The 18,293-nt window shown below is 50.5% G+C and overlaps 1 protein-coding gene across 5 annotated transcripts in view; it reads left to right on the forward strand.

The window, feature by feature from the left end:
• Nucleotides 1-5,607: 5,607 nt before the first annotated feature.
• The window catches only part of MYZAP (myocardial zonula adherens protein), a 120,279-nt gene continuing 107,593 nt past the window's right edge, over nt 5,608-18,293 (forward strand). For all 5 annotated transcript variants that reach the window (XM_055118101.1, XM_004602613.2, XM_055118102.1 and 2 more), the window contains exon 1: nt 5,608-5,739. In XM_055118101.1, the coding sequence (XP_054974076.1) occupies nt 5,665-5,739 (75 nt within the window). In that variant the 5' untranslated portion in view covers nt 5,608-5,664. The remainder of the gene's footprint in view (nt 5,740-18,293) is intronic.

Raw genomic sequence — 18,293 nt, forward strand, 5'->3', positions numbered from 1 at the left:
ACATTTTGCCTGAGATTGAGTGTAAGCTCTACATAAGTTCTACCTCTTACCATAGCACAGGTACCACAGAAAGACAATTGGGGCATGATTTCCTCATTGGTCAAAACAGGAACCTTCCAGAACCTTTCTTGTTGAGTTGCTTTGAAGGCTGAATGAGCAGATACAGTTTATGCCTTTTGAACACAGTCAATGCTGCATGAGTGTTACGACTAAGAACTGTAAACTCCTAGAAAGCAGGGGCTGTCTTACTCATCTCTGTGTGCTCAGGCCTGGCACACAGAGGTCACTTGTTCACTTGTTCACTTGTTCAAATTTGGTCATGGAATTCACTTGCCAGCACACAGCCAGTTGCTCACTTGTTCAAGGGTGAACTGGAGAGAGCGAGATCGTGTCCAAAAAGCTTTCTTCTCCGAATGGGCCGCATGCTAAATAATCCCGCTCTCTGGACACAGAACATCCTGGAGCGTGTGGCCACAAATGCTCTTATACTCTAGCCCACCGATGGACTAAAAGTAGCACCCGTTTGCTTGGGTTTAACATACATGCTTGTAATGTCTTATACAAGGGCTTAAATGGCTCCAGAATGAAATACAACAATCTTCACACACTTTCCTCTTGTGGTGGTAGGAAGATGCACAGTGGTGGGATTGGTGTTGGATATTACCTGTAAGGAACTATTGTGAACAACTTTATAAAAATAAAATACAATAATTAGCAGTACCTTAAAAAAAATCCCGCTCTGTTGACAAGTTTCTAATGCCCGTGGAGCTGGGTGACTTGGCTAGCGTATTGGGTTCCCTTCAGATGCTGTGTTTATCTCTGGGTCCCTGTTCTCTGTCTCTCAGGCCTCTCGTGAATAGGGGTGTTTCTTGTTCTACTTTGCAGGCGGGGAGGGGTTGTAATTCAATATCCTGACTCTTGGTCTGGAAATGTGTCCTGTTACTGCTGTGAAATGCTGGTACTCAGGAGAAACTATGTCAGGACTTTGGGTATGTGGTGACAGCTGAATAGAAAGTGGGAGAAGGCGAGTGTCGGAGACACGGAAGTGAAGGCACGCAGATACCAGAAGCTGAGAGAGGCACTCGTCCCAGGTCCCTGTCTGGTCATGGAAGGTTTCTGCCAAGAGCTAAGGAGAAACTTTGCCAGGACAGGGCTTGGCTGAGTGGACAGAGCTGCTGTAGTTTGGAGAGGGAGAGGCAGAGAGCAGGACCATCCTGGGTGCAGAGCTTGGGAGGACATGAGAGGAAGTCCGGAGCCTGGGGGGTTGGAGGGGAGAGGAGGGTGTGGAGCTTTGTGTTATTCTCAAGAACATGAAGAGCATTTGTACTACAACTAGAGTTTTCCTGTGCCCCAACAGAGACCTTTGGAAGAACTCTCAGGAAGAGATCTCAGGGAGGCCCAGAGCAATCTGGGGGAAGTGGGGCTGTTTGGTTACTCATGCTAGCACCCAGTCTCTGTCCCTTAACTCAGAAGTCAGCCTTTCCCCCCCAGTTCTGTAAAAAGGAAGATTTTTCACCTTTGATTCCTATTTTGAAAAGAATCAATCTTTTCCTTCCAGAAGTTTCTACAGAAACCTGTGACTATGGCTTAATTTATTTTGTTTTGTTTTGGGCCCACACCTATTCGCAGGACTTACTCCTTACTCTGTGCTCAGGAATCACTCCTGACAGTGCTCAGGGAACCATATGGGATACCAGGGATCAAGTTTGGGCAAGTTCCCTGCCCACCATACTATCTCTCCAACCACATTCACTTTTCACGTTTTCCTTCCTATTCTATAGCCATCTTTCCACAGAATGCGCATGCTTCCAATTTCCTTCCTTTTCCTCCTCTGCCGCTTTCCAGTGGCACCCCACAACTCTCCTTTTTTTGTGGACTGGTTTATGTGTTGGCCTGCAAGGAGGGGTGTTGGTATGAGCCAGAGTCTGGCAAGTGCCCGACCAGAGCACCCACAGCCTTTAGTGACAGTTAGTGGTGGGGACTTTCCTGGCATGAGTTCCCCTGGGGCTCTGATTGTTTCCACTGACAAACATCTTTGGAACCCTATTTTGTCTATTCTGCTGCTGAATTGGCATATTTTAGCGTACGTCTTGTGGGACTGCAAGTGAGTAAAATAGTGCTGTGGGCCTGGGGAGACAGGTTAAGTGATGAGCACATGCCTGGCATGTGGGAGGCCCCAACTTTGATCCCCAATACCACATACTTCCATAACACTACCAGATGCCCCTGAGCACCTCTGGGTCAAAGTAGCACACTGCTGGCCAAGCACTGGACAGTCAGGCCCTCACCTCCACTGGGAAGCATCATTGAGAGTGGCCCCTGCTACCCCAAACACTGCTGGGGGTGGCATCTATTAAAAAAGGAATGAGAAATTAAAGCACTCCATAATATCATTTCTTTTTAAAAATTATTTAATTAAATTGATAACTTTAATTGAACCATTGTGAATTACAAAGTTACAGAGATATTTATGATTGCGTTTCAGGTCTATATTGTTTCAACATCAATCTCTTCACCAGTGTCCATTACCCTCCAGCAATGTCCTCAGTTTCCCTCCCTGCCTCCACCAACCTGCTCTGTGGCAGGCATTTTCTCCCTCCCCCAGTGTCCTAGTGTCTCCTTCTCTAACTTGTTCCCCTGCCCCTCCCCAGTGCCAAGTTTCCTACTAAAGACCAGTTCTCCTGTTCTTCATTTCTATTGCCACTGGGCAGTTGATATTCCTCTATGAGATTTCTTTACATCCCACATTTGAAAAAGATCATTCTGAGTGTGTTCCTTTCCCTCTGGCTGACTCCACTCAACGCCCATAGTATTACTTCTAAATTCAGTCCATTTACCATACAATTTCAAGATGCCAATTACTCTAGAATATTTCTTTATTAATTTGACCTTTGTTCGGCTCTTCACAACACATCAGTTACTGTAGGAGGACAATGGGTGGGCAGAGAAGTAAACATTTCCTCTTCTCACAAAGGACACAGATTGCTGTCACTGTAATGAGCTAAAAACTGCGTGTGGTCTATCAAGTGAACAATATGAATAAGACGGGGATAGATGGATAAGAGTGGAGTCTGTGGACTCCTCTCGAATTGGGACTCTTTTTGGGCGTTCACTTGGGCACTTGCCCTCACATAAACAAACAGTGATGATGTCAGGTTGTTTTGAATCTGTCTGAAGAGTGGCCCATTTCCTTTCTCTTCATTGCAACATAATAAAACAATAGTAATCATTAACTTCCTCTTTAGTGGAGATTTTGAAGCTATTTCTAACTCTTGCTGTTATCTGGCAGTCACATTTTGACCACTTTTTTTTTTTAATCAGCTCCAACTTTTGGCCTTACACTCCACCAACATAGAATTTTGTGGAAGTAGGATGGAAAGTGACTATGAATGACTTCAAGTTGGAAGAGTGGGTGGATGGCGGGATACAGGTGACAGAGGCTGGGAAGGTGGAACAAAGGATTTAACTTGGCATGTGGGAGCCCTGGGTTCCATCCATGACACTGCATGGTTCTCTGAGCCCCTAAACACTGTGACCAGACTGGGACCAACCCAACCCCCCGCAAGAAATCAAAACCAAAAATGAACCAAAAAAAATGCAGAGTTAGAAGACTAGTTAGAAGATGAGTTTAGTGCTTCTGGAATGTAGGGATGATGGCAGTGTCCACCTTGCTGGACTAGCTGGACATGTGGCGAGAACATGCACATGTAGGTGCAGGCACAGCTGCAATGAAGACAAGGGCAGCTGCCAGGAGCAGATGTGGGACTGAGGTGGCTGAGGTTCCTCTCCTGCAGAGGCGGCATACTCAGGGGACCTGCTCAGAAGCACTTCTCTAGCTTCCTCTGTGGTGGTGCCACACTGGCCTCCAGAAGAGGATGAGCGTTCACGTTAGACAGGGGACAGACCCAGGCTCCAGTGACGGCTTGGGTGAAGGAGGGGGCTCTGGATGCTGGATGGGGAGGCCTTTGCACAGGCTTGAAGGGATAGAGGGAGCCGGCATTTCTCTGCTAAAATCCACTTATCCCCAGGATACTTCATCCTCATCCTAGCTTGTAACTGAGCACAGCAGATTTCACAGCATCTGTCTCAGAGCCCCTTGGCTGTGTTCCCACCACCTGCTTCTTATCCCACAGGGGTTTTCAATGCCTTTAGGCACTTCAAGTCTCTTAACTTCCTCCCATATTTGCACAAGTGGGTTCCTGGGTTTTGAAGAGCTCACCTTCAGCTGGTGGGGAGGGTGTGGGCAAGTGATACACTAGGTCAGACAGCGGAGGGTCAAGTCTAACCTGGCCACTTAGGAGCCCATCAGGTCCCTGTGTTCACTCTCCAGGAGAGTCAGCATTCTCATCTGCAAAATGGGGCTACAGGAGGTTACTAGCAACTGACTCCAAGGTGGTCCTGCGCTGTGACTGGATGAAGTTGTGGCCAGCCTGGCGCCCGGCAATCATAGGTGATGAACTCCATCAGGTGTGTCCCTACTTGTGCGTCAGGGGCCAGTCATCAGGGGCGGTCTTTTCTACCCAGGCCAGCTCCCGAGGCCGAGGCGGTGGGGTCGGGGTGCGGGGAGGAAACTTTCCTGATAGGAAAGTTGCGCCTCCTCCCTCTGACCCGCACCTGTCCATTTCCTAGTCCGCACTAGACTTCCCGAGAACGGCGGGTCGGCGTGCTGGCTGCTTGGAAGGGCAGTTGGTAGGCACTCATCCTGGGAAGGGCAGTTGGTAGGCACTCATCCTGGGAAGGGCAGTTGGTAGGCACTCATCCTGGGAAGGGCAGTTGGTAGGCACTCATCCTGGGAAGGGCAGTTGGTGGGCACTCATCCTGGGAAGGGCAGTTGGTGGGCACTCATCCTGGGAAGGGCAGTTGGTAGGCACTCATCCTGGGAAGGGCAGTTGGTAGGCACTCATCCTGGGAAGGGCAGTTGGTAGGCACTCATCCTGGGAAGGGCAGTTGGTAGGCACTCATCCTGGGAAGGGCAGTTGGTAGGCACTCATCCTGGGAAGGGCAGTTGGTAGGCACTCATCCTGGGAAGGGCAGTTGGTAGGCACTCATCCTGGGAAGGGCAGTTGGTAGGCACTCATCCTGGGAAGGGCAGTTGGTGGGCACTCATCCTGGGAAGGGCAGTTGGTGGGCACTCATCCTGGGAAGGGCAGTTGGTAGGCACTCATCCTGGGAAGGGCAGTTGGTAGGCACTCATCCTGGGAAGCGACACTTAGAGGAGTCCCGTCCGCATGCACCGCGGCACAGACGGGGGGCAGAGGAAGCCTGGGTGTCCGGGCAGGGGCAGAGCTCCTTCCCGCCTGGGGTGCGAGCCCGAAAGGGCTCAGCCCAGTGGGGAAAGGGTCGCTCTCCGCTTTGGCAGCTTCCGTCCTCGGTCTCGGAGAAAATGCAGCCTGACGGGTCGGGCGGGAGACTCCGGCCCGCCCTGCCCCGCCCCCGGAGCCCGCCCAGCCGCGCTCGGTCCCGCTCTGACTGCGCCTCCGAATGCTCCCTGCCCCGCCCCGTCCCGTCCTGCCCCCGCCCTCCAGAGGCTGCCTCGGGCCACGCCCCCTCCGCGACCCCGCCCCCTCCGCCCCGGCAGGCGTCCTCCCCGCCCCCCGCAGGGCGGGCTCGGGCGCTTCTTCCCCTCTGGCGCGCGGGGCTGAGCCGCAGCCGGCGGCCCGCGGGATGCTGCGCTCCACGTCCACCGTCACCCTGCTCTCCGGCGGCGGCGCCAAGGCGCCAGGGACGCCCAGCCGGAGGGTGAGTAGCCGTGCGGCGCCGCTGCCCGTCTGCGGGGCTCGGGGGGCACGAACGCCCGCGGGGTCAGCTTTCGGCCGGTGCCCGCCGCCGCGCCCCAGGCTGCTGCCCCGCGGCCCGGACTGGAGAGGGGCGCGCCTGTGCCTCACCGCTTTCCTTTCCCGCGACAGCGGAGAGGCTGGTTTCGGGGGCTCTGCCCGGCTAGGAGGGGCGGCCGTCCCCGAGCCCGGCGCGGGCACGCTGTCACGATGCCCAGGTGCCCCGTGTTCGGTGTGTGCCAGTCCGCTCTCTACCCTCCCGGCAGGCTGGGGAAGGCGGTATCCCCTCTCTGCAGCGTTCTCGGAGCAAGCTTCCTTAAGTCTGAGCTTCGCGGGCGGTCATGTCAAGGCAGAGGCCAGCTTTCCAGTCTCGCAGTCACCTTCATTTGCTCTTATATTCCCCAGTGCCTAGTGGGCATCTTTCTGTTACCTTTCCTTAGCGCTGACAGAAGATGTGGTGTTATTCGTGTATGTGAGTCTACCAGACTGTCAATTAGGGTTGACAGAATTTTGATTCTCCAGTCATTAGACTCAGAAAACAAGATCCCCAGGAGATCTAAGAGGTTTTCCAACAACTTCTCCAGCCTTCCTCACATATGAGTATTTGCTTTTTATCTGTGAAATCTTTATCAGAATACAAGTGCAATCAGGAAAGAAGAAAAGTTAGCCTTGAGTCACACTGGGTCTCTGCAGGAGACTGCCGTGACTTCCCATGAAAGTCCCAGAGGTGGGACTGGCTGGGCCACTGGAGTTACATGTGGGTCAGTGCAAATGGGATTCGTATGCTTGATAAGCTAGGATGCTAGTTAGCTGATAGTAGACTATGCACTAGGTGTAGTATATGATAGTATATAGTATGCAGTATAGACAAGGTGTATTGTCTTGTATATATATATATACATTATATATAGACAAGGTATATATGCTAGGTAATATCTAGTATTATGATGACTCTCATTCCCCTGACCCTGAAAGAACCTCCAATGCAGCACCGTTGGGAAGGACGAGTAAAGAGAGGCTGCTAAGATCTCAGGACTAGGACAAATGGAGACGTTACTGGTGCCCGCTCAAGCAAATTGATAAACAATGGGATGACAGTGATACAGTGATACAGTGACATCTAGTATTAGTACTATAGCTAACATCTCCGAAGATCTTTCTCAAATTTTTCTGAGTTTTATAAAAGGCAGTGTGGTACAATGAACAGTCTAGTGGAAGCCTTTGCCTTTTGAACAAGATGACAGTGTATGGGAAGACTTGGGGCTCCAAGCAGGATTGTGTAGGATTGTTCTGAGCAGAGTGATAAAAGAAGATACCTGAAGGTCTAGACTGAAGGAGATACTGAGGTCTTCTTTTATAATTCCTATGTCTGTTTCTGATTTGCAAATGTCACAAGTATTATTTCTGTGTATGAGGGCCAAGGCCTGGCAGGAAGCTGTTATCTGTTGGTCAATTTATCGATTTACTTAATTAGACTTATAGTTCTCCATCTCAGTGGTTCAGGACTGAGCATTGAGGGTCATGTCACAGGTGGAGGCAGCTGCCACAGACCAAACTTCCTTATCCGAAGTGACAGTTACTATAAGGATAGATAGAGTGTTGACAAAGTTGGATAGAAGCTGAAAAGAGGGGTTTTTCACAGAATGCTTGAGGAAGGCCTCCCTCTGCAGGGACATGTGAGTTGAGTCTTCCACAATGAACAGGAATTTGTAGGGCAGGTGACATGCTCATACAGAAAGGAGGAAATCATTCATCTAAGTGCAACCCTTGGCACCTACTATTCAACAATGGCATGCTGGGTCTGCAAAACATCTTTATTTATTTACTTAAGAATAGCAGGAAGAATAGCCTTGGAAATGAAATTGTATACCAAGTAATCATGAAAAGTGTTCTTGAAGTGAAAAGTTTTTAAATAAAGTTGTGTTATTTTCTCTGAGGTTGGGCAAGCAATAATCTCAAGCAATAGCATGCTTGCCATTACAATAGCATTCCTGCTTCCTCCCAATAACTTACCAAATGAGGGGCTGTGGGAACGACGCTGGCCAGAGGTGGTGGTGACAGTAACCAGTGACACTGCTCAGGAGCTCAGAGTCAGCTGGCAAGGGCATGGGGCTGTCTAGCCTGTCCCCAGTGATGCTTGCCTGGTGCCAGCCGCCTATAAGAGCACTTCCTTCTTATCTGGAACCATCTCTCAAGGGGGAAGAAAAAAGGTGGGAGAGTCATTTCTGCCAGCTGATAAACAAAGTTTCCAGAGACATTTGTGCATGCCAACCAGCAGGATTTGAGCAATTAAAAAAAAATCTGCCTTCCAACCAGTTGTGCTCTAAAAATAGTTTTATCTATGGCAACGGCAGGAAGAGAAATTGGCTGGGGGAGCTCCCCCATCAGAATGACCTTGAGAGTGGGGAGGAGGTCACATTTGGGGAAAGATTGGCATCGCTCCCTGATTTGGACAGGAATTTTTGATTTCGGTGAATGGACCTTTGAGACAAAAGGTCACCAGTATGGTCCAGTTGTGTCCTTTGGGGCAGGCATGTGTTGCCTGGTGCAGCCAAATATTTTTGGTGTGGCTGCTCAGCTCAGAGGCGGTGTCCCTCTGGACACAACACACCAGGGCTTGTATGGGTGTTGGTGCTGCGACCTCTTTGTGACATTAGGAAAACAACAGTGGAACCTGACAAGGCCACAGGGATAGGCCTGTCCCCTAGCCTGCTCTGGCTGAAATTTCTTTCTATTTGACAAAAACTTCCTGCGTTGAAAACGAGGACTCCCAGGCACCCCTCCCTGGCAAATGCTCCACTCTCCTCCATCCCTTTTCTGTCTGGTTCACTCAGTATTGTCTCTGCCTTGGCTACCCTGAGTGGGTCTGGAAAGTGCTTATCTCAGTTTCCCTTCCTGTTCCCAGAGACAGGGGGCCTATGGGCCCTGAGGGAGGGATGCAGGGTCTTGGGGACCTGAGTATCTGGATGCTGGCTGCAACAGCCACCCGGGAGGGGTATGCCAATAGTCCCCTGCACCCCCCCCCAAAATCTGGCGCCTACCAGGGCCCTTCAGGCTCAGGTGCTGATAGGCCACACTGTGGAGCTGGCCCTGGCGTCTTCAAGGATGAGCCTCTTTAGCCAGCAGTGCCAGTGTGAGCACTGTGGAGACTTTGGAGGCCTTGGAGCTCCAGTTCATCTTATTTGCAGAGTCCCATGTGGGATGGACAGGAGCGAGTTGTGGGGACTTTTAAGAAACTTACTTTCCCAATATGGAGATGTCTCCAAAAAAGTAAATAAAATATGACCCAGCGATTCCACACCTACTCCCCAAACATAAAAACATTTATTCCAGAGGACATGTGCATACCTCTGTTCATTATAACACTTGATATAAGATTGCAGGGTCCAGCTATGTATGAATGGATCAACAAGTTGTGGGATATTTGCACAGTGGAGTAGTATGCAGCTATAAGAAAGGGTGACATCATGCAGTGGCCACTGTATGGATGGAACTAGAGGGCATAGTGTTGAGTGAAGCCAGTTAAAGGAGATGGACAGATAAAGAATGATCTCTTCTACACCAGGTATCAAGATTCATAGTACAGGAGCAACAAACAGCCAAAGGCAACAGAACTGTGCGTAGCTGGAAGAGGTAGATGGGAGGGGCCACTGGTGGGGAGTCCAGGGACACTTTGACTGTGGGTAAGGTGTATGCATGAAGCTATTATTTGTATTGTAAATCATGTTGCCTCAATAAAGATGGGGGTAAAAAGGAAAAAAAAAGAAACTTGCTTTCCTTCCTCATATGGATGTACTTATTGACTGTGCCACATAGGGAATGGAGCAGGCCCCCGAGGGAGGCGGCCTGGGTGGTGTCTGGCCCGTCCTGCCTGTCTGTGTGGAGTTTATGGCGTATGCATGGAGTATTTGGGCCCAACAAGAAGTCTGAGGCTGGGGTGGCACTGAGCCTGGCTGGTTCACAAAACTCTTCGAAGTCTGCTAGTCTCAAAAGGACCTGACAGAACTAGCTGGGAAGCATTCTGTGCTGAAGTAATTTTGGCGGTTCTTTATGGGATGGACTCAGGGTTTCCTCCAGGCATGTCTGATCCGGAGCCTGTCTGGGGCTTCTGAGAGCCACGCAGTGGCTTCTTCTCACTTCCTCTTTGCATGAGTGAGATTCCCAAAGTGTCAACGAGACTGTTGACTCTGCTGGCTCTTAAAGGCCAGAGTGATCTTTCTAAAAGGCTAAGTCCTGTCACCCAATTCCTTCGCGTCAAGGGCTGCTCAATGTAACCAGGAAAAAGCACAGTTGTCATCGTTCGGTATCTTTCTGACTGCCGTTCCCCTCCATCCCTGCAGCCAGATCCTAGCTGACAGCTGACACATACTCTGTCCAGACAATCCAAAGAAACTGCCGTTTCCCAAGCTTTTGATGCTGTGGCTTGCCTTTTCCGGTCCTTCACTTCCGATGAAAGGTCATCTTCAGGAAGCCTCCCTTGATTTCCCTCTCCCCCACCCCCTCCACCTTCCCATGTTCCATAGAGTTTTATGTATCTAAACCTAAAGGTCATTGCTTGCATTAGCCATAATTTATGCTTTGAGGAGATGATGTGAGGGACCCTCCCTCCCCAGGCTTCTTAGAATGCTTGAAACAGAGGAGTTGGGGGCCAGAGAGAGCACACGGACTAAGGCGCTTGCCTTGCATGCATTCAACCTGTGTTAATTCTGAGCACCACATACGGTTCCCCAGGTACTGCCTGGAGTAAGGAGTGCACTCTGAGCAGCCCTCTGAGCACAGCCAGTGTGTAGCCAGCCTATAGGGTGTGTAAGGAATAACTCTTGCTTCGAATTGGCAAGTAGAAAACAGGAAGCAGAGCTTGGGCTGGAGCCAGCTCATGAACCGTGACCCGCTGGGCAGGAAGCAGGTGGCCTGGGATGGGAGCGCTGGCCCAGGTGAGGCACTAGACAGTTCTGGAAGCCTCTGGGCGTTCAGACTGCCTCATCCTGCCGTGCACAGCCAGGATGTCAGCCTCTTGATTGTCAGTTGGTTCTCAACCCTCGATCCACACAGACTCACCAGGAAGCTCAAAATACTTAGTGTGCTGGCCCCAGTGCGGGCTGTTTAGATGAGGGCCAGGGTGTGGAAGTACATCAGTACTTGGGAGTGATGTTAATGGGCAGAAAGAGCAGAACTAATTTTTATTAATTATTATTACTGGCTTTTGGGTCACAGCCAGTATGCTGGGGACTTGAGGGTAATTCTGGGCAGTGCCGAAACTCAGAGTCCCCCTCCTGCCCCGCTCCTATCTCCACAGTCCAGAACTGTTTCTTTTGTAGGTCTGTTTCTTTGTTTGTTCTGGGTCACAGCTGGCTGTTCTCAGGGCTTACTCCTGACACTGCACTCAGGAATCACTCATGGGTGTGCTGGGGGGGGGGGGCCCTGTGTGGCATTGGAATCAAACCAGAGTTTGCCACATGCAAGAAAAGTGCCTTAACTGCTGTGCTGTCTTCTTAACTATTTTTGGGTTTGTTTTTAGGCCTTAGCTGGTGGTCTCAGGGTTACTTCTGGCTCTGCACTCAGGAGTTATTTCTGGCAGTACTCAGGGGACCAAATGGGATGCCAGAGATTGAAACCTGGTTGGCCGCATGCAAGGCAAGCACCCTCCCCAGTGTTCTATTACTCCGGTCCCCAGCCAGAACCACTTTTTTTTTTATTGAATCACTGTGAGATGCAGTTACAAAGCTTTCATGTTTGAGTTTCAGTCATACAATGATCAAACACCACAAGTTTACATTTTCCACCACCAATGTCCCCAGTATCCCTCCCCCTCATCTCAACCCTTCCCTTGCTTCTGTGGCAATTTCCCCCATACTTTCTCTCTACTTTTAGGCACCATGGTTTGCTCAAATTTTCCCACCACCATTCAAGCCTGCCTGCCAGGGGCAGATGCCAAATCATTTATTTTCTATTGCTTATTATGACCTCATGAGAGGTCAGAATCCTAAAATTGTAAATGGTTGGGGTCCAGAGACATCTCTGTAGGGACCTAATCTATTTTGAGATTCATTTGGGAGTCTCTGGATCAAGGCCGTTAACATGCTGAGATGGCACTTGGGGACAGATTGTGGGTATGACAGCCAGGACCCCAAGGGGAGGGGAGATGGGGAGGGACTGCCGTCTCCACTGCCACCATGCGGCCTGGAGTCAGTCCTGGAACCCGCATACCTGGGTTTTGCTTCTGGGAGCTCCTGGACGCTGGGGTTTCATCTGGAGCAGGCAGAGAGCAGAACCACTGTTTAAAGTATCACGTTTCCCTCCCCGTTTCCTGGGCACACATATGCCCCAGAGCTGTGTTCTGGTAGCTCATCCCACAGGGGGTGAGGAAAGGTGGGAAATCACAGCCCTGCCAGTCTCAGTGGGGTCTCGGTGCCTACTCACTCACCCGCATTCTCTTTCTGGAGCTTGGGGCCCTGTGGAGCCCCTCCTGGTGTGGAAAGGAGCATACTAAGGAGGAGTCCTGTGGTCCTATGGAGTCAGCATTGCCAGGAGGGAGGGGCCCTGGGACACTACCCTCAGCACTCCCGAGGAAAGAACCTGAGTATGTAGGTCAGGGGCCCCTGGCCAACGACTTCCGTCTGATTATAGGCCACTGGCCATGGAGCAGTTCTTCCTGCAGACTGCTCAGCCTCAGTGTTTACCATCTGGAGCCTCCCTGATGCTGACAGATCTGCGAGCTCAGGGCCTGTGCAGAGCCGAGCCTGCTCCTGGCCAGCCTGGGCCTCTTCCCATGGCCAGGCCTGTGGCTTCCGGTGCTGTCTAGTGTGTATGTGTGCACATGTGTGTGAGAGAGACTGTTCATCAAGGAGTGTATGTGTGTGTGTGTGAGAGAGAGAGAAAGAGAGAGAGAGAGAGAGAGAGAGACAGAGACAGAGACAGACAGACAGAGACAGAGCGAGCTTGTGAGAGAGTTCATGTAGGGGTGTATGTGCACATGTGTGTGAGACAGTTCATGAGAGATGTGTGTTGTTAAGGGAGTCCATGTGGGATGTGTGTGCATGTGTTTGAGATAGTTCATGAGAGATGTGTGTGAGTGACTGTTCATGGAGACAGTGTGTATGTGTGTGTGTGTGTGTGTGTGTGTGTGTGTGTGTCTGCATGGCCACGCCCATGGGACACACACCTGTGTTGTTAGGTGGGGCCGGATATGGCGCCACAGTCACCAAGTGGACTTTGTAAATGCATTTGACATTTCCTTAGGGAAATCCGTCTTTGTAAACAGATGAGCAATCCTCTTTGCCTCCTGCCCTGTTTACTGGTATTGGGTAGATTTGCCTCCAGTGAGCCCAGGTGCTCCAGGATGGGAGCACTCCATGCCAGGCGAATGCTGAGTCTCTTTGTGGGCTCCATGTCTCTCTCTTCACAGAGGGCTCACAGGATTGTGGGGCAGACAAGGGCTGGCGCCCCGTCCGCCCTCCCAGCTGTTCCCAGGATGGTCTGAAGAGAGTGGTGGCCTCTCTGGGAGTGTCAGATACACTTCCCCACTCCCTTCTGCCCGGAAAGAAGCCCACACGGCCAGCTGCTGAGCCAGCAGCACCTATTCCGTGCTGCTTCTCTGCTCTGCGCTGTATGTGCACCAGGAGCTACTGAGTTCAAAGTTGGCTTGACCTCTGCTCTACCAGCCCTGGCCCCTGTGGCATGGTGGACGGGGACATGTGGGGACACTGTTGTGGGTCCCTGGTGAGAGGCTCTGCATTGCCTCCCACCAGAGCTCTTGCTGGCCCATTGGGCCTTTGGCCTGTCTCTCTCCCCACAGCCATCTCTCTTCTGGTGCCCATGTCTCACCTGGTCTGGGAGTCAACTGTGACTCTGACACTGGACCCTCCACATCACTCAGAACCAAGAATCTCACTTAGATCTGTCACCATATACTTGGTCCACTTTCCTGATTCCACTTGGACCCCTTCACCTCTGGTAACTACCCCCCAAAAAACACACCCTCCCCCCCTCCCCCCCCACACACATGCAGACATACACCCAATCTATTCCTGGGTCTGAGTTTGCTTTTGTGTCGCATTGTTGGGTGGCCTCATTTCTTCACGCCATCACGCAGTCTTTGTGTTGCTGTGAGACTTGGTAATTGGGTGCAGTGCACTATCCCCAGCACAGTCTTATCTCTGTGTTTACACCTGGCCACTGAAGGCCCACATGTGCCTTCCTGCTGTTCTAATGCCCTGGGAGGGAGGGCTGCCCCAGGCAGGTGTGTCCTGGGAAAGGTTCAGTTTCTTCTGGTTCCCAGCAGTCTGCTCCCAGCAGCTGTGGATTCCTGGCTAGAAAGTTCCCTGTCAGCTCCCTGGATTAGACCTGGCCGCCAGGCAACCACAGCCATCTACATCACAAAAGATTGCTCCTGAGAGTGAAAGCAGCACTGCTTTCATGATACTGACTGACTGGATTTTCCTGAGGGAAGAGTTTTCCAGGGTAGATTCCTGAATCCTAAAAATCCTGTAAATAATCAAGGAAGGTGGAGTGGACTGCGTCACCCTCCTGTTTTCATTGGTGGCTTTTCCTTAGCTTCTGTTTAGGGTTTCAGAGTGGCTCAGAGACCTTCTGGGATGGTCTCTTGCTGCCATAGCAGTCCTGTGGGTTTAGGAGGGACTAATCATTCTCTCTGATATTTATTCTCCTCAGTCTTTATATTATTGTCACTGCTGCTTTTATTGTTTCAATAAAGGACTTACACATACTTGAACTAGTTGTAAGCAATGAGAAATGCTGCTTTCCAAAAGGAACCACCACTGGGCTGGAGAGATAGCATAGCGGGGAGGGCATTTGCCTTGCGCGCAGCCAACAAGGTTTGATTCCCAGCATCCCAGTTGGTTCCCTGAGCATTGCCAGGGGTAACTCCTGAATGCAGAGCCAGGAGTAATCCCTAAGCAAGGCCAGGTGTCACACAAAAAAGCCAAAAAAAAAGAGCAGCAGTTCCTTCTGTTTCATTAAAGACATTTGCTCCTTGGGAGATATGGCTGAGGCTTGCTCTTGTGGCCCCTATAGTCAGTCCCATGAGCATTGAGGGAGTGATTTCAGAGCTAAGTGTAAACCTGAGCACTGCCCCAACCCCAAGACATTTATTCCTAAGTCTGCATAGATTATCTGAATATATATTTAAAACAAAAATGGGATGATTATTTTTTTCTTTTTTTTTTTTGGAGCCCATACCTGGCTGTGCTCAGGGCTTACTTTTTTTTTTTTAATTTAAATTTTATTGAATCACCATGTGGAGGGTTACATAGTTCTCAGGATTATGTCAGTTATACAATACTCAAACACCCTTCCCTTCACCCGTGCCCATATTCCATCACCAACCACCCCATTATACCTCCCGCCCCCTCCCGCCCCCCCAGTCCCCGCCCTTGTAAGTGATAAGTTTCACTTCGTTTACGCTTTATCTTGGTTACAGTCCATGTTTCAACACATAACTCACTATTGTTGCTAGGGTTTCCCCCCCAAAACGAAAAGACAGTCCCACTGTCAAGGAAGCATTTGATGTCTCTCCATTGCTGAGAATGTAGAGATATTAAGTCCCGCTGTTTGTTACATAACTTTTCTATTTTTTTCCTCCCTCGTCCCGCGCCACCGAGATCACGCCTGTTTAGTAATCACCACGCTGCCTGACAAAGGGAAAACAAACCAAAAAAGATGGTTATTTCCCATCATCAGCCGGCGTGGGGCTCTGGCTTAGTTGACAGCCTGGTAGAATGTCTGCAAGCAGTTTCTGGAACCAAAGGTAATACGCTGGTATCGGCCCCGGCTCAAGAGTCCACCAGCGTCCCGCTGTTCCAAGTACATAATAATTTATTCCCTTGTATCCCATTCCCACGCCACCAGGTCCGTGTCAGCTTAATGGACATCATACTATGGTTAACGCCACGCCGCGTTTCTTCCGGAGAAAGAAGGATATTTCTTCTCAGCCGGCGTGGGGATATGGCTTAGTTCAGTCTATAGAGATGGCTACCACTTTGGTAGCCTTCAATATTTCAGCAAAAGACTTACTATTCTTGTTAGGATTTCCCACCAAAGTCCGACCCGTTAAGAAGGAACCATTTCATATTGGTGATGATTAAATGACAATAGGTTATGCGGCCATGGCAGCGGCCTCGCGGCTTTGAATTTCTGTATAAAGTCCAGGGAAAGTACAGCCAGAAATTACACGTCGCTACAAACTATAACCCTATTATGGTCAGGGCTTACTTTTGGCTTGGGACTCAGGGGCCCTTGAGGTGTGGGGAATGGAACTTGGTTGGCCATATGCATGGCCAGTACCTAACTGCTGGACACCCTCTCCAATAATCCCTAAAATGAAATTGTTCTTTATTTGGTCACTTTATTTTTTTCTCTCTCTCCACAGGACAGTGCATTTGGCTGTCTTGTTGGGCCACTGTCTAGTTCTGTTCCCACCTAGGGTTTCAGTTGCATCTTTATAGTCAATATCCCCATTGGTTCTACATGGACAAAGTATATGCTCAAGGCCCTGCTGTGGTTTTCTTCTGGGTTTCTCTAAGGAGAAGCATGTGCAGCCCGGGACCTGCATATGGCTCAGGGGGCTGGAGCACATGTGCCCCAGGTTAGATCTTCAGCACCACATAATACCCCAGCCCTCATGGGAATGAATGACCCGAGTCATGAGCTGGGAGTAGCCAGAGCAATCACCGTGGCGGAAGGTGAAGCCTCACGCTCCTCCTGCAGCTGCCAGAAAGGCATGAAAGCTAAAGTTTGACTTTAAAGGTTCATTCTCCTGTAACCTGCTGTCACCAGGTGGTAGTTTAGGGACAACGCCTGTGTTTATCCTCTGGGTTGAATCACCCCTGGTACTCCTGCATCAGAGTTTTGAACATGGGGAGGGACCACCTTACTCGTGTGTGATGGGGCCCCGGGGCTTCTCTCTGAATCTGCCTCCTCTTCAGCCTTTTCGTTTGTCTCAGACTTGAGGATTCTCTCTCTCAGCAATCATCCCATCAAGAGCCATCATCACAGTAGAGTGCTCACCCGGCCTGTTGACTACGTTGTTACTGTCGTGGGAAATAGGATTGTGAGACCACACATGGCTATTTCACTAGAAAGCCTGCACTGTGGAGAGCATATCTAGGGAATGAGAACAAAATTGAACATTGGTAGAGGTCCCTGTGTGCCTGCAGGCCCAAGGCTTGTAGGTGTGGGAAGCTTCGTGCCTGTGTATTGTGTGGCCCAGTGCAACTGGTCATGAGACCCACATGTGATTGCATATGCACATATGTACACACTTGCAGGGGTCGATGTGGTGTGGAGAGCATCTTGTTTTCTCTGCTGTGTTAGGCTGTAGGTTCTACCTAGCCCCTCTGAGGAGGTCAGGAGCCTCTCAGAGGTGTAAGGCCTCTCCCAGTGATTGCTACTTTGTGTTTTGTGCGAATGCCAGCTGCTACAGCCAGTCCACAGTTGCTTTTCTCTGTAGGGACTGGATTTGTCATCAGTGTTTTTCTTGTTAGCTCAGAGCTTGGTGGAATGACTTGGTGTCTCCCTGGGCAATGCAGCTGGTGGAACTTGGAGTTTTGGTGCCAAGTTGCTCTCTAAGTGGTGGTGATAGACCTGGGCATCAGAGCACGTGGCAGAGTGGGTGGTGAGGACTGCCTGATGTGGGATGGGGATGGAGGGAGACCCTGAAACCAAGACATGTGTTGGGGAAAAGCAATGAGTTTTCCCAGGCCTGAGGGAAGATTTGGAAAACAGGAGGCCTATTTCAGAGCAGGGGATTTCCACTCCGGTCCCCAGAGCCACCCTGAGCTGAGACTTCACCGTTGGTGAAGTCTAACCAAGGTACAGTGGCCTCATGCAGAATGGGAAGGTACAGTGGCCTCATGCAGAATGGGCCCACTCAGAGGGCCTTGGGGCCTATGGAAGCACTAACCCAGGTTCCAGCGGTGGGCTCTGTTTCCTGGGCATGGGAAGTGCCAGCCTTGGGCATGATGTCTGCCAGGGAGGACGGTGTGGGTTCCAGGGTCCTGATAAACTGAACTTAAAGGTTTTATAGTCCCATCTGCCCTTGGGCTTCCAGGTGGCTGGTATGTTGTGCTTAGAGGCCACTCCGGGCACCAGGACAGAATAACGATTGTGCAAACTAGCTTGTGGACTGTGCAGATGTGTGAGGGCTGCTGTAACAGGACTGCTGTCATGGTAACCAAAGCTGTATCACAGTTCCAGGGGCGGCAGCTTAAGATCAGGGCATGGCATGAGGAAATCACTCAATTTTCTGTGACCTGGTTGGAACCGGAAGATGTAGTAAACCAAAAGAAGAAGGACAAACACAGGATAATCTCACTTATCTGTGGGACATAGAACCCTGGGTGAGAAAATGTATTACAGCAAAGGGGGATGCTGTATTTAGATAGAGAGAAGGAAAGAAATCAAGGGGATAGAAGAGAATGGGAGAACGGCAAGTAATGGGGTAAGCAGTCACCAGGGCTTCTGTCATACTGATGACCTGGGTGAGTGTCACAGCTGTACATT

The sequence above is a fragment of the Sorex araneus genome, chromosome 10 (assembly GCF_027595985.1).
Source record: "Sorex araneus isolate mSorAra2 chromosome 10, mSorAra2.pri, whole genome shotgun sequence".
Lineage (NCBI taxonomy): Eukaryota > Metazoa > Chordata > Mammalia > Eulipotyphla > Soricidae > Sorex > Sorex araneus.